This window comes from Eleutherodactylus coqui, chromosome 5, assembly GCF_035609145.1.
Source record: "Eleutherodactylus coqui strain aEleCoq1 chromosome 5, aEleCoq1.hap1, whole genome shotgun sequence".
NCBI lineage: Eukaryota > Metazoa > Chordata > Amphibia > Anura > Eleutherodactylidae > Eleutherodactylus > Eleutherodactylus coqui.
Window position 1 is genome coordinate 126,771,569 of NC_089841.1, and position 26,434 is coordinate 126,798,002.

General features: G+C 43.9%; 1 protein-coding gene across 1 annotated transcript; it reads right to left on the bottom strand.

Moving 5' to 3' along the window:
- Positions 1 to 593: 593 nt before the first annotated feature.
- PPIC (peptidylprolyl isomerase C) lies at positions 594 to 23,562 on the bottom strand. The gene is made up of 5 exons (XM_066603119.1): positions 23,337 to 23,562; positions 21,188 to 21,301; positions 18,134 to 18,227; positions 5,570 to 5,754; positions 594 to 1,052 (listed from the first exon to the last, which is right to left on the bottom strand). The coding sequence occupies exons 1-5, from the start codon at positions 23,532 to 23,534 to the stop codon at positions 918 to 920; spliced, it is 726 nt and encodes a 241-aa protein (XP_066459216.1). The 5' UTR covers positions 23,535 to 23,562; the 3' UTR covers positions 594 to 917.
- Between the last annotated feature and the right edge of the window lie 2,872 nt (positions 23,563 to 26,434).

Here is a 26,434-nt window from a genome sequence, read left to right on the forward strand (position 1 = left end):
ATCTGATCAACTTGTTTTTCAGCTGATCATTGCTCCGTTTACAGGTAGCAATAACGGGGTAGAGGAATGTTCATTCCCGATCATTCGTTCATGTAAAAGGGCCTTCAGAATCCAAGCACTCGCTCAAGTCACACAGTACTTATGTGTGTAATGATCCACAAAGCCAGCAGACGAGCGGAATACGCAGTATGCAGTAAATACACATGTAACGTGTTTACTGCGTATTTTATGCACCAGGCTATGATGATGGTGGATAATCTACACCAAAATAGGACATGCTGCATTTTTTTTAAGCACGTAATAAGTACCTCTGAATGGCCTTATGTAAATCAATGGGCTTTTAGCACTATGTATTACACATGCAATAAATAGGCGCATAATACGCTGGTATATATGCTTGTGTGAGTGAGCTCATTCACACAAGCATAAATACACAGCATATTTTGTAGTGAACAAAGCCCATTGATTTCAATTTTTCACACAATTGTTGGTCATGTAAAAAAAAGCTGCACGTTCCATCTTGGTATCTTATCTAATAACCCTTTGAAATCGATGGACCTGCATGTTCGTTGTGTATTTAAACAAAAAATCTATGAGATTTGGTGCATTTTTATTTCTTTTTCATGTATAAAAAGACAGCTGCAAGGCAGAAAAACGAAAGTCAACGGCGTATTTGGGCCTGTATAAAGTGTTTAGAGATGAGAAGTAACAAATCCCCCATGTGATCACATTGTAATATAACACAGCGGTCTCTATGTGTGGCTCGTCATACATTTTCGGGAAGTAGAATGTTCTAGATCTGGGCGGCATCATGGGCCTGTGCGCATGATCCAATGTACACTTCACATAATCTGACACATGTATTTACATTTATTGGTCATACTTTACAAAAAAAGTTATAAAAAGTTTTTATGCTCCTAATCTTTCCAATCTTCCACTTCAATCACAAATGGTTCCTTCACTGTAATTTGTCCACTGTTCACAATGACCGTGTCCAGTAAAGGGCGATCTCTGTCATCAGTCTGCTGGAGCTCTATGCCATGTACCACTGCCTGAAGAAGGAAAGAAGACATTGCCAGTTTAATGACAGCCATACATTAGCAGGAACAGACAGTGTGATAACTACATCTCCATCAGCTAATCATACTCCCCACACATTAAACAGAGTTATTTAATAAGTGCTTTTCACACCATAAATCTCCATGCAGAACGTGTCATATTTAGAGTTTTTTCTAAGAAACACTTAGGGCTAATGCCCACGGACGGATTTCTGCCACATTTTAGGCGGCGTAAATCCACGGCGTTGCCCCGCAGCTATTAGGTTCTATTGAGCCTAATAGCTCAATATTCACGCTGCGGAATTCCGCAAACAGTGGCATGTTCTAAATGCCGCGGGAATACGTGCGGTCGGCTTCCATTGTAATCAATAGAAGCCGTCCGTCACACTATATAGCACAGCGGAAGTATCGTGTAAATATGCGTCCCCGTCGGCCGCGTCATGCATTGTACTGCGCATGCGCACCAGCCCTCCATGTGGGACGTGTATGGCGGATCCAGAGTGGTAAGTATTGGGGTTTTGGGGGCAGCTGTGGCGGGGTCCGTCCCGGCCGTGAGCATGAGCCCTTATACAGGGTGTCCCACTTAATGTTGGGACATGGCAAATAGCGATTAGATTTTTATGTTTGGGTAAAGCTGTGAATGACCTCAACTCGTGTCAAAGAATAAGGAGTATTCGGACAACTGACTGGGTGAATTAATTACTGTTGAACACCGAAGCATCCTTCATGAACAACTTTGCATTGCAGCAGTAGGAGGACATTTCGAGAACTTTATTGATGTAAAACTATTTGCTCTTTCTGCACTTAAATCATGCAATTGCAAATGAAAATGTATTCAACCCCTTATTGATCAGCCTATTTTTTTGCCTTAAAGGGGTTGTCTCGCGAAAGCAAGTGGGGTTAAGTACTTCTGTATGGCCATATTAATGCACTTTGTAATATACATCGTGCATTAAATATGAGCCATACAGAAGTTATTCACTTACCTGCTCCGTTGCTAGCATCCCCGTCGCCATGGTTCCGTCTAATTTCGGTGTCTTCTTGCTTTTTTAGACGCGCTTGCGCAGATGGGTCTTCTCCCTTCGGATCTGCTCGGCAGCAGCAGCGTTTTGGCTCCGCCCCTTGTATGCGTCATCACGTAGCTCCGCCCCCATCACATGTGCCGATTCCAGCCTCCTGATTGGCTGGAATCGGCACATGTGATGGGGCGGAGCCACGCGTACAAGGGGGCGGAGCCAAAACGCCGCTGCTGCCGAGCAGATCCGAAGGGAGAAGACCCATCTGCGCAAGCGCGTCTAAAAAAGCAAGAAGACACCGAAATTAGACAGCGGCATTTAAATCTCCCGAACGATGTTCGTGGGTCCTGTACGCCCCCCCCCCCCCCCGCGCGCATGAGATCGCAGGGAGTCTTATGGGTGTCATGGTAGTCGGGGTCCTTCTAAAAGGCCCCAGGGCTGCCTATCAAGCCGTTGGATGGCTTGATAGGCTGGCAGATTGCAGTATGATGTAATGCTATGGTATTACATCATACTGCAGGAGCGATCAAAGCATTGCTAGTTGTTGGCCCCAAGGAGGACTAAAAAAAATAAAAAAATTAAGATCAATAAAGCTTTATTAATTGTAAAAAAAAAAGTTATAGTTTAAATCACCCCCTTTTGCAATATCTATAATAAAAAAATCGAAATCATAAAACAAAAATATATATCTGGTATCGCCACGGCCATATAAGTCTAATCTATCAAAGTAACGCATTATTTATCCCGCACGGTGAACGTCGTCCGAAAAAAAAAAAAAAGAACGCCAGAAATGCACTTTTTCAGTCACACTGTCTCTCAAAAAAAAAAATGGAATAAAAAGCGATCAAAAAGTTGTATGCATTCCAAAATGGTACCAAAGTACACTACAGTCTATCCCGCAAAAAACTATGTTGACAGAAAAATAAAAAAGTGATTGCGCGCAGAAGATGGCGGCAGAATATAATTTTAAAAAATTAAATGTCTTTGAAAAAAAAAAAAAAAAACATACAACTTTGGCATCGTAGTAATCGTACTGACCCATAGAGTAAAGATATCAGGTCATTTTTGTTGCCGTTTGTGCGCCGTAGAAACAAGACGCACTGAAGGATGGCGTAATGTCATTTTTTTTTTTCATTTTACTCCACTTAAAATTCTTAAAAACGTTTTCAGTACATTATATGGTACACTAAATGGCACCAGTGAAAAATACATCTCGTCCCGCAAAAATTAAGCCTTCATACAGCGACGTTGATGGATAAATGTGATGCACAAGTAACAAGTACACTAACCTTAATCTCTAAACACAGATACGACTGCCTGCCTTGTAAGTCTCATCATCACTATCTAAGGGCTTATTCACACGAGCGTGTATCGACGGCGCTTTATCGCCCGGCCAATATATGCTGCCCATCTGATGCACTGGTTTACAATGTATCAGTTTACATGGGCGTATTGCTGCAGCGTAATTTATAAAAAATAGAGAAGACCTTACAGAGAGCGTAAAAATGCTAAAATAGTGCGATAAGCACCATAGTCAACCAGTTGTAATGGCCCACCTTCTAGGCTGGAGACTCTGCTAGGTTTCCATTTTATTATTTTGATTCTCTTACCAGCAAACCTATCTCTGGGTACTGATTGTGGGGAATATTGATCCAGGGTATTCAGGGACTGTGATAGGGCAGTTTCCGTTTATCTAAATAGGGTTTGTTTCCAGCCCTAGGCAGCTCAGGAAAAGCTAGTAATCTTGAGGCTGGGGAATAACTACAGTTAGTCCCCTACTTGCGAACAGGTTCCGTTCCAGGAACCTGTTCGCAAGTCGATTTGTTCACAAGTTGAACAAATGCTTGTATGGAGCGGGATCGCGGGTGGATCCCGCTCCATACAACGTCGGGTGCCGGCTGTTCTTACAGCGGGCACCCGGCGGCAGCAGTTCCGACGAGCTGCGCCGCTCGTCGGGAACTGTTAACACTTTAAATACCGCTCTGACAGCGGTATTTAAAGTGTTAACAGTTCTGACGAGCGGCGCGGCTCGTCGGAACTGCTGCCGCCGGGTGCCCGCTGTAAGAAACAGCCGGCACCTGACGTTCAGGGGGCCCGTACAGCGTCCCATGATGAGATCGCGGGACGCTGTGTGATTGCTAGGCAGCCGGGGACCTCCTGAAAGGCCTCAGGGCTGCCTATGCAGAGTGCCCATAGAGTGCACGGCTTGATAGGCGCTCTGTATAGACAGCCCTAGGGCCTTTCAGAAGGCCCCCGGCTGCCAAGCAACCGCACAGTGTCCCGCGATCTGACCGGACAGGCTTCTATCAGGTTTGATAGAAGCCTGCCCGGTCCCTGCACAGTATGATGTAATGCCATAGCATGACATCATACTGTGCAGGAAAGATAGTTCGTATCTTGCGAAATTCGTAAGTCGAATGTTCGCAAGTCGGGGACTATCTGTATAGGACCAGTACTATTCTGGTCTTATTTCTGGGGATTGCTACCCATGTACTATGGTTGAACCTTGATCCTAGCTGCAATAGGCATTGTCCCTATTGCTCAAATACCTCAGGACCCTTTTTGGTTCCCCCTTTTTCTATTAATAAGGCTCCTGATGAGTCGCTTTTTGCAACAGAAACGCGTTGAGCCAATTAGCACAAGTCATTTAATATCTATCTATAATGAACCATACAGGTCTTCTTTTCAATCTGGAATACAACATTGGGTATATCCCTATCGACAACTGGATTCTATTTAGCGAAACAGAACTAAAAGACTACCCCTTTGATCCATTTTTGCTAATCGGTGTCTATATAGACTTGGTCCGCATTATTTTGCTAGTGGACAGGCCTAATTGGTTTGGACGGGGGTACGTACCCGTTTCAATTTTTCTTTATTCTCAATTGTCATACGGTGGGACTGGATATGCCGGTATCATATTCCGGGCTGACCATCTCCTACTGATGGAATTGTCACCATGGCCCTTATATTGATTATGGAGTAAAATACAGAATATCCATATTGATGGATACTATGTAATTGCTCCCCTATCACACATGTACCTGTGGGACATTACAACTGGTTGACTATGGTGCTTATCGCACTAATTTAGCATTTTTACGCTCTCTCTGTAAGGTCTTCTCTATTTTTATAAATTACCATTAAAAGTTATGTTTTAATAAGGAGTCAAGTTGGTGAAGAAGTTTCTGAATGGTTGATTCCCCTGTGGCTGTGATATCTATTACTGCAGCGTAAAAGCGCCCAGCCGCCCAAGATAGCGAGAACCAGCGAGGGGGTGGAAAGTGGGATGGTAATTTAGCAGAGCGTATATGTGCCTGACTCAGGCTGTCTAATCGGGCGCACAAACAGCAGGTTTGTGCGCCTGTTCACCATTTTTACGTTGCCACCAGGCTCGCCTAAACCCGCCTATGCCCGTGTGAATAAGCCCTAAAAGTAATCTAAAGTTCGATCAATGGGTTTTACATGAAGGAAAGATGCCAAATCAGTGCTTACCATTCCATCTAGAACTTTGCCAAAAACAACATGTTTTCCATCCAGCCACAAGGGTCGGGTTGTGGAAATGAAGAACTGTGACCCATTTGTATCTTTCCCAGCATTTGCCATGCTCACCCAACCAATACCATAATGCTTAAGCTTAAAGTTCTCATCTGGAAACTCCTCTCCATAGATGCTTCTTCCTGAAACACACAATTACTTGGCAAGTTAGCATTTCCTCTGAATAAGCTTGTAGCAATAGCTTTCTAAATTTAACGTACCCTAACAGTCATAAATAATAATTTCTACATAATTTATTATGCTAAGGCCATGACAACAATAACTCATAAAGAATGGAGTGAAATTAAAAAAAAAAAAAAAAGTAGGGGAGGGGAGGGGGTGGGGTGGCTGCAATTTCACTGAGCTCCAGATCCTCATAGCAGACCCGGCCTGACAGCGATGGTGAAGGGGAATAGAAAGAAGTCCAACAGGGTGGCAGTGGTGGGCACACTGCTGAGCTGCTATCTGCAAAATCTGCTGTCAAGTATGTTGGCAGTGCGTAAATAACATGGCGCCAGCAGCTTCCTTGGATTCCGCTACCCCCACGTGCAGACCACTGGAATTCCGAGCCTCCTTACCAAGCTCTCCTGGTGCTTCCCTACATGTTGAAGAAGACTCCATCCCTCACAGCCCAACAGCCAGCATTCAGCAACTGGGTCCCTGTGCAGCTCCTCTGATACTGGGTAGCCTGAGGTCTTCTCAGCACTGCAGCTATATAGCTCAGATTCTCTCTCCTCGGCAAGTACTAATGCAGCAGCTGGACCCCTCTCCTAGCTCACAGATGTCTTTTCTTGCATCACTTGATGGCTTCTCCCCAAGTACTGAGACAACCATCCAGTGCTCACTCATCCATCCAGGAGAAGAGGGGTTTTTGTTCTTGAACACCCCATCATCTATACTACCTCATAATATGACCCACACCTTACAAGAGCTTTGGAAAATTGTGCAGCTTTACACACACTGGCAGACCTGGAGACTCAATTCCGTTGCATGGAGGAGAATCACACTAAAGCTATACAGAAGATGAACAGACAATGCAGTACTTGTTCGGTAGAATCATGCAGGTAAAATAACAAATCACCACCACCTACACTGACTTGCAGCAGCTATGACCAAGAGTGGAATCTCAGGGGGTACAACTGAAGGTGCTTGAGATACACCTAGATGACGTGTAAAATCCGGGCCTACTGGCGGATGTACCTTCTAAGGCGCTTTATGATACAGTCGTCTCCATTTTCAACAAAGTCAAATCGGAAGTAATGGACGTTGAACTGGACAGGGTTCATTGTATAGCACAGCCATGAACAAGGATCTCCAATCATCTCACAGGATGTGATCTGCAGGGTTCATTTTTACAAACAGAAGGACATTCTTCGCAGGGTGTGGGAGCTAGTCACTATTATTCACAATGGACTTGAAATTACTAGCCTCCCATATGTCTCCTGGCTCACGCTTTACATGCCAGGGTCGTTAGACCTCTACAGATTGCCACTAGGGTGGTAAACCCCACCTACCGGTGGGGACTTCCGTTCCATGTCATCCTACAGAAGGGTGGCCACTCGTACACTGTTTGGTCACTAGCAGACCTGGAGGGAGCATTTACTTTTCTTGAAACACCAGCAGTCCCCCAACTGGACCATTTCTCAGGTCCTATAATAATTCACTGGTGAAGGCTTCCTATGTGCGACTAAGTATCCTGTTTCTGATCCTGCCCAAAATGTGACAGTAGGATTTCATTGATCCTCCGCATGCTCGCCAACTTGTGATTTAAGTACCACTGTTTTCTGGTATCTGGTTTAATGCTAAGATTGGGACATGTCCCTGCAGTGCTAATTTGCCTCGTGTCACTGACATGATTTACCTAGGTCCCCCTAGACTTTCTCGGGATTTTATACACTTTACCTATTTAGAAAGTCTGCCAGTGCTTATGCCTATTACAGTATTGGACTTGTTCAATTGTCATGTGGTCCCCTTCTGCTTAAATATCATAGTAGATTTCTGCCTGTGGATTCATGACTTTTGACAATATGATATATGACTAGTATATCTTTTGTAATATTTTTGATTTAATAGGGGTTTCTTTGAGACCTATAAAGTTAATTTTTTTTCTCTCCCTCACTTCCATAGTCTGTCTTCTCCTTCCTCACTACCCCATTGTCTCCGGGAACCATGCCACTATCTCAGACTAAACTCAATTTTGTTTCTCTAAGCACACAGAAAAGAGGCTTTCCTCTATCTCCTGCGGCACAAAAGAGCATATGTCACTTTCCTCCAAGAAACTTATGTCCGGGTAGACTATATCACCAAACTGTCTGGTGCCCATTTCCCGGAAGGCAACCACAGTACATGTCCAGAGTACAAAATTAAGGTGTCTCCATCTTCATCGCCTAATCCATCCCGTGGGAGCACATGGTGGCCCGACAGGACGGCGCAGGTAGATACTTTGTAAAGGGTGGTGACCGTCCTAGCATAGATTCCAAACACCGTTAATGGCCACCTTTTTAGAAAGGGCCTTGGTGGACTTAGAAGAATTTAGGGAGGATACTCTGATACTAGGTGGGGACATGAATGCTTCTCCGGACCCCCTGTTGATTCCTCTAGAGCGACTATACTAGCTTTCCATTCTCTACCCATCAGAGAATCTGTTAAACCCTACATGTACACCAATTAGTAGATGCATGGAGGATCCTTAATCCAACTGTCAAAGACTATACATTTTTTTTCCTCCCCTTTAACTCCTACTCCAGAATAGACTACTTTCTCCCCCACCATTCTGTCCTACTTCTCTCCGCAGCGACTATAAATAGTATCGCCTTCTCAAATCATGCGCTTATATCTCTCTCACTCGCCCTAGTTCACTGTACCACATGGCATTGGAGTCTTAATGACTTCCTACTTCAAGACCCTCATATTAAAGCGGAGGTTCATAGGGATATCCAAGACAACTTTACCCACAATGATGTGCTGGGCATTGACCCACTGACCATGTGGGAAGCTCATAAATTTTCTGTCTGAGATACCTTTTATTAGAGTTGCTTCTGGCGTCAAAAAAAGAGATAAGTGCACACCTCAAAGGGCTCCTGGAAGGTATTCAGACCTCAGAGACGACCGATAATTCTGTTCCTATTGGTGGATTTAACTCAGCTGCAGGATCGCGTATGTTCTCTCTATCAAACGCTATGGTTGATCTAACCAATTGCCGGCGACATTGTTTTGAATACAGGGCCAAACCTAGTTGCGCTTTAGCTTGGGCACTGCCAAAAGCACGGGTACACTCTTGTATTCCACTCCTTTCCTCACCCACAGGTCACTCTCATCATTTACCACAACAGATTACAGAGGTGTTTCCAGATTATTACTCTGTCTTTAGATTTTGTCCTCACTTTTGGATTCTGAAAAGTCTGGAGATATACTTGTATGCGATCTCGTCATGCAAACTTCAGGGATGGGTCACTTTTCGAGGGAGGCAGTCAATTCCACTGAAACACCTATTTCATGGGAAGAATTGGCACCCAGCCTTGAAGGAATCTAAAACAGGTAAAGCACATTGGCCAGAAGGACTCTCTTTAGCATATTCCAAAACCTTCTCTGAACTTCTCTCTCCTTATTTTCTTAAAGCATTTAATTCCCTTACTTCTAGACTGCTCTCTTCAAAGGGACACTTTGAAGGCACACATTACTGTTATACTAAAAAAAGAAGGGAAGGATCCTTCCCTTTCGCCAGTGTTACCACCCAATCTCCCTTTTAAATGTGGATCTGAAACTTTTTTTTTTTAAATCTTAGCCAACAGACTCTCTTCTCTCCTCGTCCTCCACAATAGTATTCAAGTAGAGTTCGTGCCATCAGTGGAAGCCCGCGATAATAACACTAGCGCTATAAACTTAATCTCTTAAACTCACAAAAAGACCCTGTCCATGTGTCTATTGCCACGAATACAGACAAGGCATTTAACACGTTAAATTGAGATTTTATGTTTGAGAGGGGCGTGGCCTGGCCGAGAGAGAAGATGGCGGCGTAATTTGCTAGCTCCGCTAACCTCTATCACCCACCGCTACTCCACAACAACTCCGGGGAACGTTACCGCTCCGAAAGAGCTTCTCTGCCCTCCCTGCACACAGCGATGTCTCGCCGGAGACCGTCCCGCTCACAGCCGCGGCGCCTAGAGGAGTTTTTCTCGGCGCCCGAGATCCCGCGCTCCCGCAGCCCGACCGGCTCTGCTACAACAGCAGAAGGTGAAGAGCTTGCCAGCGCTCTTTCAAGCCCGAACACCGGCTTGTCTCCGGAGAAGGGAGAGGAAGGAACGGTGAGTGCACACCTGAGCACCCTGTCACATAGCCACACAGAAAGGCAGTCTGACAGCACTCTAACAACTAAAATTAACCCCAAGATGGCGCCCACTGCAAACCCTCGTGGTGAGGGCAGCAGCTCCCCATCCAAAAACAAATCTGGGGAGAGAGTAGAGGGTCACCCCGATGTCCTAACCCAGGGACCACTAGGAGGAAAACGCCACAATCCACGCTCACCCTCAGCAATCCCCATACCTACATCCTCCTGCAATAGAGAGACTACCTCACCATCAGATAGCCCTCTTAAACAGAAAACCAGAAAGGGAGTTGTGAATCACTCATCCCCTCATACTCCTCACACTCCTTTTATGAAGGACTATATTAAAGCTTTACCGTCCTCAGGCCAACCGGCATCTGAAGCTTTTATTAAGAAAATGATGATGGCTTTAAGCGAATCAATCTACTCCAGCTTTACCACCCTTAACGCCTCTCTCACAACCACAATAGAGTCCATTGGAGAAAGAGTGACTCACTCAGAAAATAAAATGGGCGAACTCACACAATCCCATAATTCCCTCATAGATGCCCACTATGATCTTGCGGACGAAGTCGCTCAACTTAGATCAAAACTGGCAGACCTAGAAGACAGAAACAGGCGAAATAATATAAAGTTCCGCGGTATCCCAGAATCCATAACAACGCCTGAAATTCCTAAATACTTAAACCAACTAATGCGCACACTCCTGCCGGAACTTCCTCTGCAAGACCTTATCACCGACAGGGCGCATAGACTTCCGAGACCTAAATTCATTCCTGAGACAACTCCACGGGATATAATAGCCCGAATCCACTTTTATCATACTAAAGAGGTGCTCATGACCGCTGCCAGAAAATTAAAACAACTTCCATCTCCCTACTCAGACATACGTCTATTCGCAGACTTGTCTCAAATCACCATGTCTGAAAGAAGAAAATTTTCTGAAGTTACTTCCGCCTTAAGACAAGCCAACATCTCCTATAGATGGGGATTTCCTATTAAACTCCTGATTCACAAAGACGGCTCTACCCATGTTGTGTTTAAACCAGAAGATGCTGCTCAACTTCTAAAAACATGGGGAATCGGTGTGCCTCCTGCTCCTCGTACGCAGAGAACCTCAAAAACCCCAAGAAATCACCTTAAAGAATGAAAGCAAAGTTGAACCTCTCCCCGGATTCACTTTTAAGGCTAAACTATATGGGTAGTTAAGAGGACTTCCTCACAGGCGAACTTTTCGTCCCCCCTCCTACATTAGACGAAACGGGTCTGACAATCCGTCACTCCTTCCGTTTCTCTACTTTACAGTTCAACCCACAACCGCTCAACAGCTTCTACACTTCAACTGTTTATACCCCCCCCCCCTCCCTAGCTCTTTGCACCAAGACCGAGTTTTAAGAAAAGGCTAATTTTACGGCAAGTAACAAATCTAAACTTACCTCTGGTCTTGAAGTGAAACCTTCGGAAATCCAAACAAGCCATTTCTTGCTGACCCGGTTACCTTCACAGATTCGTACTCCGACAACATTACCAGAATGACGACCACAATACTCTCCTTGAACACCAACGGACTAAATTCACCGTTCAAGAGAGCCTCCTTATGGAAAGAAGCCCTGAGTTCCAGAGCGGACATAGTATGTGTGCAGGAAACCCACTTCGCATCTTCAGCCACCCCAAAATTATCCCATAAAAATTTTCCAAAAATTTTTCTGGCCTCCTCAAATAAAAAACAAGCAGGCGTACTGATCGCTTTTAGGGATACAGTACAATTTGACATCAAACACCAAGAGACAGATCCAAGGGGCAGGTACCTGATACTAACTGGTCTCTTGAACCAAAAACCAATTACACTGGTAAACATATATACCCCCAATAAGGGCCAGATATGTTTCTTGAACAAAATAGCCAGAAGAATTAGAAGATGCGAGGTGGGTAACCTTATTGTATGCGGAGACTTCAACAGCACTCCCGATAACCTACTAGACTCCACGAGGGGACCCCTGAGATCGACTCCCTCCCTCGCGCCATGGTTACAAAGAGAGTCATTGCTAGACTCCTTTAGATGTCTTAATGCCTCCTCTAGAGAATTCTCCTTTTACTCCCACAGATACAGGTCATTTTCTAGAATAGATCTAATCCTGGTCAATAAAGCTACAATCCCACTGATTAAAACAGCCAGGATAGGTAAAATTACATGGTCAGACCATGCTCCAGTTGAGATAACTATCTCACTAACTGATGCACCACAACATCCCAAAAAATGGAAAAATAACGTTTTTCTATTAAAAAACCCTAAATACTCGAGCATTATATCAACAGCCCTGGAGGAATACTTTAAAAACAATTGCACTACGGATGTCTCTCCCTTAACTATATGGAATGCCCATAAAGCAGTGATCAGGGGAATCTTAATCAAAATAAGCGCCCAGCACAAAAAAGAAAAAACCCAACTTATCAACAAGCTGATAAATCAAATAGCCACCTTGGAATCCCAGATCAAGGAAAATCCTTCTGACTGCTTACACAAACAATTATTTAACCTGAGACAGTCCCTGAGAAATACTCTGATAGATAATTACGAGAACGAATTAAGGTCTTCCAGAGCTACATTCTATGCCTCTAACAATAAACCATCCCGTATGCTTGCTAAAATGACAAAGAAAAAGACACAAAAATCCAAAATTCCTTACATTTTGGATCCCCAAAAACCAACAATTAAAATAGCTCACCCCACTCAAATCGTGGACTCCTTTAGACAATATTACGAAAATTTATACAATCTAAAAAACGACATGTTAACCCCCCAGCCTTCCATCGCCTCTATTGAAAATTTTCTGAAAGACATAGAACTCCCATCTCTCTCTCAGACACATCTGAAATCCTTGAGTGCCCCAATAATACACTCGGAAGTCATAAAAACTATTAAGACCCTTAAAACACAAAAAGCTCCCGGACCCGATGGGTTTTCAAATGATTACTACAAGATATTCTCTAACCTACTCGCACCACACATGGCCCAAGTATTTAATCAAGGTATTACGGAGGGCTCCTTCCCTAGAGAAACATTGGAAGCAACAATCGTAGCAATCCCCAAACCAGGGAAGGAACCCACTACCCCATCCAATTTTAGGCCTATTTCTCTCCTTAATTGCGACATTAAGATTTATGCCAAAACCCTAGCACTAAGACTCCTGGAGATACTACCGGAGATAATCCACTCCGACCAGGTCGGATTTACGAGGGGCAGACAAGCTTCTGACGCAACCAGAAGAATCCTAAATCTTCTATATAAACTTGAGCAAGATAGAAACCCGGCAGTGCTGGTCACACTTGATGCTGAAAAAGCATTTGACCGCCTGCATTGGGAATATGCATTTGCTGCCCTCCGTAAATTCGGCTTCTCGGGTGGTATCCTTAACGCGATTAAAGCGCTTTACACTAACCCATCGGCAAGGGTCTTGGTAGACGGCACGCTCTCTAACCCCTTCCCAATAACAAATGGTACCCGGCAGGGATGTCCACTTTCCCCCCTACTATTTACACTAATAATGGAACCTCTAGCAGAAAAAATAAGAACTGAAACAAATATCCATGGCATTTCAGCAGCACATAGACAGCATAAGATTAGTCTATTCGCTGACGATGTTCTACTCATTCTGGCCAAACCCCTTCAATCACTAAGACATACCCAAGATATTCTGACCAAATTTGCACAAATTTCGTATTATAAACTAAACACAAGCAAATCGCAAATCCTTGGAATACACTTAAACGAACAATTAAAAAAAGCCATACAAACAGAATTCTCATTCCAATGGCAACCGAGATTTTATGTTTGAGACTCTCCAGTTTGTCGAATTGGGGGCCAACATGATCAAGTGGATCTCAAGGTTATACTCCTCAGCTTCAGTGAAGACGAATAGCCACTTCTCTGCTCCGCTTACCATTACCAACAAGGGTGCCCTCTCTCGCCCCTTATCTTTATCCTGTGCTTGGAACTGTTTTTTTGTCATGTTTGCTCCAATCTTGACCTCATGGGGGTCCCAGTGGAAGGGTCAATGCACAACGTAGCAACCTATCAGGATAACATTTTGTTTTTCCTTTCAACACCACATATTTCCTTAGCAAATTTGATCACGGAACTTCGTCGTTACACGTTTTTATCCAACTCTAAAATTAAACTACGCGCTTAATATCTCTTTGTTAGCTCCCAGTCTTTGTTAACAGAATGTATGGGTTCCTTCTTGGTCTGGTGGTCCAGTAACTACATAAAATATCTAGGCATTAATTTTACTGTAAACGTCTCAACCCGCTATGCCGCTAATTATCTGTCCCTCATACATAATCTTAGAAATGATCCGAATGCATGGAAAAAAGGAAACTTTGCTTGGTTTGCCAGATGTTTTATATTCAAAATGAACATGTTGCCTTGGATCCTTTATTTTCTACAAGCGTTGTCTATTGTCATTCCTCAGGAGTTCCAAGAATGGCCGGAGTATAGAGCTCTGTTGACTCTGACACCTTTGACCCTCCTTGGTCAGCGGGGTCTGGAATATACCTCAAGCTATCAAACTCTAAATAGCTTAACCTTTTGTCTATTTTCCCTCGTCTTCTTCTCCCTCCCCCATCCTTTTTTTCTTTTCTTTTTTGCGTTGTTAGTGACTTGTTGGCTTGTTTTGACAGGTGGAATAATACGTTTACAGTCCTATATGCTGAGACAGTCAAATAATGTCATGTTAGGTTTCCACATTCTTATCCTTATCAATCTATTTACTGGAAGACTGCATTGCCTAGAGACCGGATTTGATGAATTGCAGATTCCGCGATCGCCGCCTGTGGTAATACACTGGCATTGGAATGCATGGACTTTCGCCGGTTCGCTCACACGTGTGGGCAAGAATTGCAGATTCTGTGAGCTGAAGAAAAAAATTGCAGCTTTTTTTTAACCAGGATTCCATCCATTCCGTATAGTCTCCATTGATGTCTATGGATGCATGGAATTAACACTGCGTATGAGCGCAGAATCGCTCATCTCTCAGTTGCCTGAGAGAGCTTACGCCTGTGTTTTCCAGCCATTCCAGCGTGTTTTTATGTGCGCAAATGCACTGTGTATTTGCACATGCAATTTGCGCTTGCCCATTCAATTCAATGTCCTACTGCAGTGTATAATACGCAGCAAAATAGGGCATGCCACATATTTTTTCATGCAATTGCACATCGCGTAAAAAATATGCTCATGTGAACGAGCCCATTGAAACCAATGGGTTCTATTCATTGTGTATTATGTGCACAAAAATTGCATGCACTCATGTCAACGAGCCCTTATTATACAACTAGCTGATATACCCGGCTTCGCCCGAGTTAATTTGGTACTGGTGTTTATCTTATGTTCACACGGAAAATCTTATGAAGTCGTGGTTACTTTAGAGAAACTGAGGAAAAACATATGTTCACCATTTTGCATAGTTCTCTGCGTTACCCAGGAAACACCACGTGGAGGTAACCATGCAACGTTTCCTGTATATAAAATGACATCAGGAAGTGAGAGAATTAGATTACGTACATAAAATAAGGACACTAATTCTTTTGCGCTTAGAATTGAATAATCGAGTTGGGACCCATTAACTTTTCATACTTAGGGCACAATCAATGCTTGTGCCAAATTTCATGTTTCTATGACATTGGGAAGTGAGACATTTAGATTATGTACGTAAAATTTGGACGCTAATTCTTTTGCGCATAGAACTGAATAATGGAGTTGGGACCCATTACCTTTTCCTATTTATGACATAATCAATGCTCGTGCCAAATTTCCCGTTTCTATAACACCGGAAAGTGAGAAAATTACATTCCGCACGTAAAATTTGGACGCCAATTCTTTTGCGCATAGAATTGAATAATGGAGTTGGGACCCATTAGCTTTTCCTATTTATGACATAATCAATGCTCGTGCCAAATTTCCTGTTTCTAAGGCATTGGGAAGTGAGAGAATTAGATTATGTACGTAAAATTTCGACGCCAATTCTTTTGCGCTAGAAATGAAAAATCGAGTTGGGACCCAATTACTTTTCCTATTTTGGAGATAATCTATGCTCGTGCCAAAATTCATGTTTCTACGATATCGGGAAGTTGGAGAACTTTTGGCGAGTCAGTCAGTCAGTCAGTCAGTGAGTCAGTGAGTCAGTGAGGGCTTTCAGCTTTATATATATATAGATTACAATCAGCCCTTTAAAGGCAACCGTAAGGCTGTTGTGGCCCTCGGTGAAAATGAGTTTGACACCCCTGATCTAGCATATATGGATTTTATTAGTAACTTCAGAGAGTAATCGTGCAGGAGGGAGAAGTGGTCGATAAGTGGAGAAGGATTTGTCTGTAATAGGTAACTTTAAGATATCTCATCTTCAATTGTACTATTGATTATATGGGGGAAAATGTACAGTTTAGGTATGTTACAGAATGTTATATTAAATAAAGTCAAGCAGAGAACTCCGATACATGTGTGAATTATCACTGTAATTACATTTAGATACACCCATATCTGATTATAAAAACATAGCTGCCCTTTTTAGATACTTAATTAACTAGTTGGTTAAATCGAATGATCTATGTGCTGCACTTTTTTTTCCATATTATGGAGATACACTTCTGCTGGACACAATGCTTTTGTAGGAGAAAACCTCCATATTATGGCATCCTGTGGTACATTTCCCTTTTTTCATGCAGTACCGGCATACTGAAGTAGGACTTCATAGACTTCTATGGTCACAGTACTATAACTCTGTAGAACTCAGAACTTTGGAGCTGTAATACGGTTGGGTAAATAAAACCATAAATTCGTATAAGATATGTCATGAAAGTCTGATAAAGGCATGTCCAAGAAGTGGGACCAGTATTCATCTCTGAAGGCCCTTTTACATGCAACGATTATTACTCAAAATTAGTCCAAACAGCTGAAAATGAGTGATAATAGTTACATGTAAATGGAGGCATCGTGCACTTTTAGTTTGAATGATGGATTTTAGCTCTGCATAAAATCCATTGTTCAGCTGCTGAAAGACTGAGCAAATACATTCCATTTGAATGCATTTCGCTCATCTTTTAAAAAACTGCACTATATACAGTGTACTGATTGTGTTTGCTTTGCATACATAACGAATACACTGTGTACTCTGCCACAAGGAGAACAATGGAATCTGCGAGCAAATGTTTAAACAGATGCCCAGCTCAGCAAACAACTCCTGGAGCAAAAAGATGATAATTAAAGGCTCTTTTACATGCAAATGAAGATGGTTAAAGTGTTAATGCCCATTAAAGCTATCAAGACTTCAAGCAAATAAATCACTAAATCTTTCAATCTGTCGGCCATTTGAAAGATTATATTTGCGTGTAAAAGGACCTTTATTCTGATCCCTGAAGCCCCTGAGCCAGCTGAATGAGTTGGTCGTGAGTTATGGAAAGAGCCAAGCAGGAAGCACTACGCTGCTTCTGTACCTTCCACAGTAGTGAATAAGAGTTACAGTAACAGTGTAGCACAGCGAGCTATGCTGTTTCTGAGAATTGCGTAAACCATGTAGCTAGTTGTGTTCTTCTATTTCCGTAGATCTCATTCACTTATATGGGAGTTATGAAAACAGCGTAGTGCAGCCCGTTTGAATGTTTCTGCAACTCCCAACTACCATAGTCAGCTAGCAGCCAGAACTAGAGAAAACTGCAGGTCCCAGTGGTGGGACTTGCATCTTTTGGATTATCATGGTAGAGCCTGTGGTTATGCCATGAAAGTCTCAGATGGGAATATTATAATAAGGCAGGTTTCACATGTGGCATTTACAGAATTATAGCTGTCTGGGAAGGATTACAATAGCATTTCTAAAGAGACTGACCATGTGTCTATATGGTTCTTTTCACACCGCATTAATGACTTCCATTAAATGTATGTGCCAGGAAGAGCTCCTGCCATATACGTTTACCGGAGGGTGTGACGGATGCATCTGTGACCTGTAGGATCTGATACCGGTAGCATCCTGTAAAAATGTATCTGTTAAATGGATGCCTTTTATAGCCTATGGGTGGCAGATGCCACTTTTATGCATCAGTTTGTTACTTTTGTTACCCATAGTCTATTATAGTATACATTTAATGGATACATTTTTTTTTTTACAAGATGTGGCTGGATGTGTTAAAAAAAAACGGTAAAACGGTACCTCCTGTGCCATCTCCTACTGTGAAATCTCCTCCTTGGATCATAAAGTCTTTAATAACTCTGTGGAACTTGCTGCCTTTATAACCATAACCTTTCTGAAATGTAGAAACAGAAAGTCAACACATCAATAGTAACGTAATACAGAGGAGCAGTTATGCGGAGGACAGCAGTGGGTCCTTGTTCATCGGACTTAGACTTGACCATTACATCGTATCATCCGCTGGTCCTAATAAAATGTGCACAGCCTTAGGGCTTTTACCCACTACTGTTTTTTTTTTCGCTGCAATTTCGCAGCATTTTTTCACAAATGTCAATGGGACTTTCTAATGTTAAAATCGCATCGCACAACAATCGCAAGTTTGTGTTGCTGCGATTTTTGTGCGATGCGATTTTAACATTAGAAAGTCCCATTGACTTTCGCAGCAAAAAAAAAAACCGCTAGTGGGTAAAAGCCCTTATGGGGCACAAATCTGGAAAAAAGCAAATCCTCCTTTAGTTTACTAATTCTGATACTTATATGGAAGCAGCTTGCGCTTAAACAGAAACAGAAGCAGCCGTGTGCACATCCAGACTGACAGCCAGCTGTGCTTGACATTACCCTTACAGAAGGCTGAGTCACGCTTCCATGTCGCTTTCTATAATTGATTTAATATTGTGATAATTTCTTCATAGACTGAGCTGAGTGCACCGAGCTACCGGCAAAATCATAGAGATCCATCATAACCAAATCAAGGGAAAAGCGGAGGAGTTACAAATAACCAATCACATGTCTGCACCCATGTTTCAGGAACCCTTTGACTACTGAGAACTGGAATCCGATTGCTTCTCCTCTACCAATTCTCTAACTTTGATAAATCCCTCATTGTATTAGCTAAAGGCCCGTTTACACGCAACAATTATTGCTCAATAAATAATACCTAGTGTGCAGGAAGACACCATAGGGGGGAATTTATCAACAGTTTTTTGGTGTAAAAAAGTCACACAATTTGGTCATCAATAGTGGATTGGCGGGAACCCGAATAGATCTGCTGTTCTCCAGGCCCGCTGTCATTCTGTACAGAGCAAGAAACCAACAGCTCTGTCTGTAGTGCAGTGGCTCAGGTTGGCATTGCAGGAACAGTTTCCTATAAATCCAATGAGAGCTACAGTATGGACAGAGCTTTCTGCTTCTGGCTCTGTCAGCAATGACAGCGGGTCCGATATCGTCCAAACGGCAGGGTTCCAAAGTGGCAGACCTACGCTGATCAACTATCCAAGGATAGGTCATCAATAGTAAAGTCCTAGACTAGCCATTTAAAGTGACCCTTCGGTCCTAAGCATATAAAGATGGATGCACCGCTTTTCTGACTACCCGATGCACACTGTGCATTAGTATGCATCATTAGTCTAACACACTACGTCTGCTTTGATTGGCCAGTGCTCCCCACATGAGCAGCACTGGCCAATCAGAGCAGCGCAGCATATAGTGATTAGACTACCATTTTATACTAATGTACAGCGTGCATCAGGTAGTCAGAAAAGCGGTGCGGCCATGTTTGTTTGTTCAGGATCGGAGGGTCGCTTTAGAGGGTTTGTCCAGGACTTCGGGGTAGGTCATCCATCAATAGTTGATCAACGAAGGTCAGCCGCTCGGGATCTCTGCTGATATCATGCCAGCTGTCATTGCTGGCAGAGCTGAAAGCAGACAGTTATGTTCATATTGCAACCTCCATTGGATTCAGTTAAGGCCCTTTTACACGCAACGGCTATTGCTCAAAATTTGCTTTAAAAACAACTTTTGAGCGATAATCGTTGCGTGTAAATGTGCCCATCTTTCACTTTTCTGCTGAATGATGATTTTATGTGTTCTGCCCGGGAGCGCTGATAACATTGTGTCACCTGTCAGCCCTGCGGCAGAACAAAGGGAATGTATTCATAGAACAGACCACCCGCTGTTCTCTGAATATAGCTCCCAGCGGCTCACACACATTAATAAGCTACTAATTGGCATTATTACCAATTAGTAGTTTATGCATAATGATGGCTCAAAAGCCATCTTTTGAGCAATCATCTTTGTGTGTAAATGGGCCCTTAGAACTGTGCATGCAATACCAACCTGAGCCGCTGGGTTGCTTTAATGACTTGTGCAATAGCTGCTATTCCAGAAGAAGATAAGTATGAATAGCAGACCCATCAGGGTATTTATTTCCCACTCCCCACAGAGATACTACAGACTTTCAATAGCCAATCATGAGTGACCTCAGAAATCATTATTAATTTTTGAGTTAAAGAGGGGTTCCCAGATCTTAGATATTGATAGCATATCCTTGGGATAGGTCATCAATATCAGGGGAAGGGCTTGCGGCACCCTCACCAATTAGCTGTTTGAAGAGGCCACTGGGCTTGCCTGAGCACCATGGCGACTTCATTGTATGCCAGAGACAGCACTCTTCATTTCACAGCGGCTCTACCTCGTATTACAAACAGTCCCATTCACTTGATTGGGACTGAGCTGCACAAAGGCCATGTAACCAATGAACATGATGCTATAGGCTGAAGAAGAGGCCTCGGCAGTCTGATGCTTGATTTCAGTCGCTATGCTGCATTATAGAACATGTAGTTGCTACGGGAAATTCTAATATAGTTTATCTGATGGCATTCACCATTTGGGATAAATAATGCATTAGTTTTATAGTACTAGTCATTACAGATGTAGTCATGCCAAATATGTGTAGGTTTTTAGTTTTTGCTTTAATTGGCAAAGTTGCAACTTTTGTGTGTGTTTTTCGCCTAACTTTTTTTTTCTTTTACAATATTTATTTTTCTCACGGGGGGGCCTGTACCTGTGATCTTTCATCACTTACATAATACACTGCTCTACTTGTGCAGTGTATTATATCTGCCAGGAGGAGTAGCAGAGGAGCAGCGCAATCAGAGTTCGAAGGAGAGAAGCTTCAGGATGAATATTTTATGGAGACCTGGAGAAGGCAAGTAGTTACAGCAGTCATGTCAGGAGAGAGAACGGGTCATCTAATCTGTAACCACATTGTCGGGGTAAATAAAACACAATACTTACTTCTCCGGTTGCCAAGGTGACAAAGTTTTTCACAGTCTTTGGGACCACCTTTCCGAATAAACCGATGACAATGCGTCCAGCATTTCTGTCGCCTATTTTTATGTCGAAAAAAACCTGCAAATAAAGACAGCGGGTCACATAAGAAGACAAGGACACTCCATATAAACAGGTAGTCACAGGCCGGGGAGGTCCTGATTATCAGCGGCATGTGGAACATCTTCTCTTCTATCAGTAGAATGCGATTGCGTTCCTGCCGTGTACCGACTGCCACACCGCATACTCAATGAGGAAAGCTTTGGCAAAGCCACATTGTTCACAATCTTAGTGGAGGACACTCCAAGAGTAAGGAGCTCCTCAGCTGTGGAGGAGAGCGTCTTCTTTCAGGCTCCAGAATTCATTCCGACTTTTCTGAAGAGTATGATAAACTTCGAAACATTCCTTGGCTGCCAACAGAATTAATCTGGAGAAACTTCTCATGTTTAACCCCTTCCTGCTGAAGGCCTTATTCGTTTCTCAATTTCTATTCTTCCTCCCCGTTTTAAAAAAAAAATCAAAAAAGGTCTTTTATCTCTCCGGTTACATAGCTAAAATCAGCTTTGTTTTTTGTATAATGAGCTGTATTTGTCGATGGCACCATTTAACGGCCCATATATAGTGCTGGAAGACTTTTTTAAAAATGTGTAAATTGGAATAGAAAAAAATGCAACTGCGCAATTTAGGTGGGTTTTGCTTTTAGAACATTCAAGGTGCAGTAAAAATGATGTTATCTTCATTCTGTGGGTCAGTACGATTACGGTCATGGCAAATTTCTATAGTTTTTTTTTTTTTTTAAGTAATATGACTTAAAGGAACTATATTACCATGTTTATCCATGAGGGCTGCCGTCTTTCCTGAGCTATATTTAACAGTATTTAGAAGATATGCTTTACAGCAGCTTCATGGGCCATTCACAGAATGGACAACAGGGAATCCATTGACTTTGTACGGAAGACTAGACATGTTCTATGCCATGTACCAAGGTTATTTTGCGGGGGGGGGGGGGGGGCGGGTGAATAGATAGTCACAGCTGATTCCCTATTGTGATTGGTGGATCCTGTGTTCTACATAGAGCTGTTACCTGTCAGTGTGATGTTAGTGAGGTGACTGCTGCAAAGCTTTCTCTACAGATCGGGAAACGACAGACTAGTAGCCTGGGTTCACATGAGACGGAATGACCGCACTGAAATTCCGTGAGAATTCCATTGGAGAAGTGCAGCTTCAAAACCCACGGCATTTTGCTGCGGGTTTTGGAGCGATTTCACCATCAGCATTTCGCTGCAGCTTTCTCACCCCATGGAGAGGAGAGAGGCCGCTGCGGAAACAAGAAAAGAATTGACATGCTGCGTCTTTGTTTTCCGCGCTGCATCTCCGTTTCCGCACGGCTTGTCCGCAATGGATTGGCTGCGGCATGTGGACGAGATTTCTGCAAAATCTTGTTCACTTTGCTGGCTAATCCCGGGATTAGGAGCCACAGGAGGAATTGCCGTAGTCTGTGTCCCCCCTGTGCAGCCTGTGCGCCCCCCTGTGCAGTCTGTGTCCCCCATGTGCAGTCTGCGTGCCCCCCCCTGTGCAGTCTGCGTGCCCTCCCCCTGTGCAGTCTGTGCGCCCCCTGTGCAGTCTGTGCGCCCCCTGTGCAGTCTGTGCGCCCCCTGTGCAGTCTGTGTCCCCCCTGTGCAGTCTGTGTCCCCCCATGTGCAGTCTGTGTCCCCCCTGTGCAGTCTGCGTGCCCTCCCCCTGTGCAGTCTGTGTCCCCCCCTGTGCAGTCTGTGTCCCCCCCTGTGCAGTCTGTGTCCCCCCCCCCCGTGCAGTCTGTGTGTCCCCCCCCCCGTACAGTCTGTGTCCCCCCCCCCGTACAGTCTGTGTCCCCCCCTGTACAGTCTGTGTCCTGCAGGAGAAGCTCCGGCCTACAGTTGATAAAAGTTACTTGCACACGTTGTTGGCAGGAATAGTCTCTCTAGGAGGACAGAAGCACAAACTGTCTGCACTGTGTGCCCTCACCAGGATAATACCATCCTGTGACAACCCCCCTCCCATCACTGCCACCCTGTGGTGCCACCTCTACCTCACCACACCCACCGGGCGCACTGCCCCGGTACACGCCGGGCATTACCTTGTGGGTGACGGCCGGTCCCCGCTTCTTATAACATTCCGCCCCCGGTAAGATGTACAAAGTGAAGCACAGCAGCAGCAGCGCCCGGTACATCGTCAGCGCGTCCCCGGCCACAGCTGGCCAGATGTCAGCGTCCCGCACACTCACGGCCGGCAACGTCAGCAAGAGCTGGGAAGGAGGGAGGGGCGCCTCCTCCATAGGGGCTGCCCGCCGGCCCACAGACTGTGTGAGGGGAGCGGGGCATTACACGGGGCCATACACCGGGCTGTGTAAGAGGAGTAGGGCTTTGTGAGGGGAGCGGGGCATTACACGGGGCTGTGTGAGGGGAGCGGGGCATTACACGGGGCTGTGTGAGGGGAGCGGGGCATTACAAGGGCCGTGTGAGGGGGTCTGTACCCCGTTTTTTTTTCTTGTAAGATGGGAAGCTTCTAGTTCCACAAGTTCTTCCCCATCGGTGTCTCCTTTCTCTCCATCACATAGAAACACAGTGGTTAGAAAACTTCAGTTTCACATCACTGGGAACATGGAGGCAGATTAAGGGCGGCCTCATACGAGCGTAAGCGCAAAAATACACGCCTTAGTGCAACGTTTTTGTGCTGTGAGGGCAAGAATACACGGGTGCATGTGCTGGTACGTATGTGCTGGTATGTTTGTGCTAGTTCGCTTGCCGGTTTTCCTTTTTAGACCATTCAAACTTGGTTGAGTAGATGTGTATTCGAGTTTGAAAACAAACAAGCAACCAGCGGGCCGATACCGTGGGTCCTGCTCTAGCTTTCCTGCACTAGTTAATACTACATGCGGGAGAGACAGGGCAAGTCTTATCTGTTGTAGTATTAGCACATGATAATAGTGGAAACACAACCATTGAAATCAGCGGTTTATTTTCGTCCCGTTTTGCGGCCCTGATAATTCTAGCTGTATAACAGGACAAAACGAAGCCATTCATTTCCATGGTTTCGTTTCCACTATCGGGATTCTCGGCCGTTAATAGTGCGGGTGAGACAAGACAAGGCGTGCCATTGTATTAACTGCGTGCGGGAAAAATAGGGCAGGATCTATCATCCCGGCTGGTTTTTTTCAAACTTCTGCGCTATGGCACGGAGTTTGAATGGCCAAAGAAGAAACCCTCATTTATACATAACTGATCTCCCTAGCGGAGAGCGTAGCTGCGCATACGGCCGTCTGAAACCGGCCTAAGCCCTAAAGTCTAATGGATCACATAAAAACACAGCATTATGCAGTTGCATGCGTATTCACACTGTGTTTTTAATGCATTTTGACAAGAGACATTGGGGAAAAAAGTGACATCATTCGGTCCTTCCTGCATTGTTTTTTTTGTGCATGTGAAAAAAGCAGTAAATATGGATTCAACACAACATAAAAAACCACACGCCCCAAAAATGCACCGAAAACGCACATAAATACAAGTGAACATGGTGCATTTTACATAGAACAAAATTGCATACGCCCATGTGCCTGAGGCCTCAGGGACCTGTCACACACCACAGAATATGCCGTCCCTAAATTTTGCACCAACAATCCGCACTGCGCACCTTGGATTTTGACCCAGAATTGTCGTCAGAATTCTGCTCTTTTTCAATTCCGAACCAAAATCCACACGTTAGCAGTGTCCATTATTTTGTGTTGGCGAGTTAAATCACATCGCACTCAATATATAAAATCTCAAGTGGGGTACTACAAGGCTCTGTTCTGGGCCCAGTGTTCAACATTTTTATAAATGATCTGGAGGAAAATAATCACATTTGCAGATGGCAAGCTAGGAGGGATAGCTAATACTGGAGGGGAGAGGGGAAGGATTCACAAAGATCTAGAAAAGCTTGAACAGTGGGTGGCAACTAACAATGGTATTTAACAAGGAGAAATGCAAAGTCCTACATCTGAGCAAGAAAAATGAAAAAAGCACATACAGAATGTGAGGAATTGAGCTAAGCAGCAGCACATGTGAAAAAGACTTGGGTATAGTAATAGATCATAGAATGAACATGAGTCAACAATATGATGCAGCATCAAAAAAGGCAAACACAATTCTGGGATGTATTAAGAGAAGCATAGAGTCTAGATCACGTGAGGTAATTATCCCCTCTACTCTTCGTTGGTTAGACCTCATCTGCAATATTGTGTTTAATTCTGGGCCCCCCACTTTAAAAACGACATAGACAAACTGGAGCAAGTTCAGAGAAGAGTTACTAGGATGGTGGACGGTCTGCAAATCATGTCTTATGAGGAACTGTTAAAGGATCTGGGAATGTTTAGCTTGCAGAAAAGAAAGCTGAGTCTACAAATATCTGAAGGGCTGTCACAGTGCAGAGGGATCAGACCTATTCTCATTTGTACAAGGAAAGACTAGAAGCAATGAGATGAAAATGAAAGGGAGGAGACACAGTGAGGGTGCGTTCACACGAGCGCATAAATGGCGCGTTTTTGCGCCCAATCGTATAAACGTGACCATCTGAGGCGTTGGTTTCCAATGTATTCGTTCGCACGGGTGATTTTACGGCGCGTAAAAACGGCAACCCGAAAAAAAGACGGAACATACGCGACCGAAATACGCGCCAACGCATATTCGATGGCCGAAAAGATAGTTTGCAAAGTAAGAACAAACGATAATACGCTTTCTAGCTCTGGTCATGATTGCCGAAAAACGTTCTTTCCGGCAATTAAATGCTGCGCGCGTGCGAATGTAAATGCGCCTACGCTCGTGTGACCACGCCCTGAGGGTGATCAATGAGTGGAACAGGTTGCAATGGAGGTGGTGAGTCTTTCTTCAATGAAAGTCTTGAAACAGAAGCTGGACAGACATCTGTCTGGGATGATTAGTGGATCCTGCATTGAGCAGGGTGTGGGACCTGATGAGCCTGGAGGTCACTTCCAGCGTTACTATTTTATGATTCTAATTATGCACAGGAGATACCTGGAGTATACCAGCATAGTCCATATATAGTGATATGAACCATACTGAAGTAACCTGGGTATCTCCTGTATATTGTTTTATATGTACAGCTGGTATATGTTATACATCTAAGAAAACATAGAATGGTAGTCTAAAGTATACAGCATTCACAACCCAGTGTGTAGTG

Bases quoted from the DNA above. Each gene is read 5' to 3' on its own strand.
- PPIC (XM_066603119.1), bottom strand. From the start codon at position 23,534: ATGGAGGAGGCGCCCCTCCCTCCTTCCCAGCTCTTGCTGACGTTGCCG. The intron at 18,228-21,187 runs GTAAGTATTGTG...TCTACATTTCAG, and splicing joins TCACCTTGGCAACCGGAGAA to AAAGGTTATGGTTATAAAGG. The intron at 5,755-18,133 runs GTACCGTTTTAC...TGTGTGTTTCAG, and splicing joins AGTAGGAGATGGCACAGGAG to GAAGAAGCATCTATGGAGAG.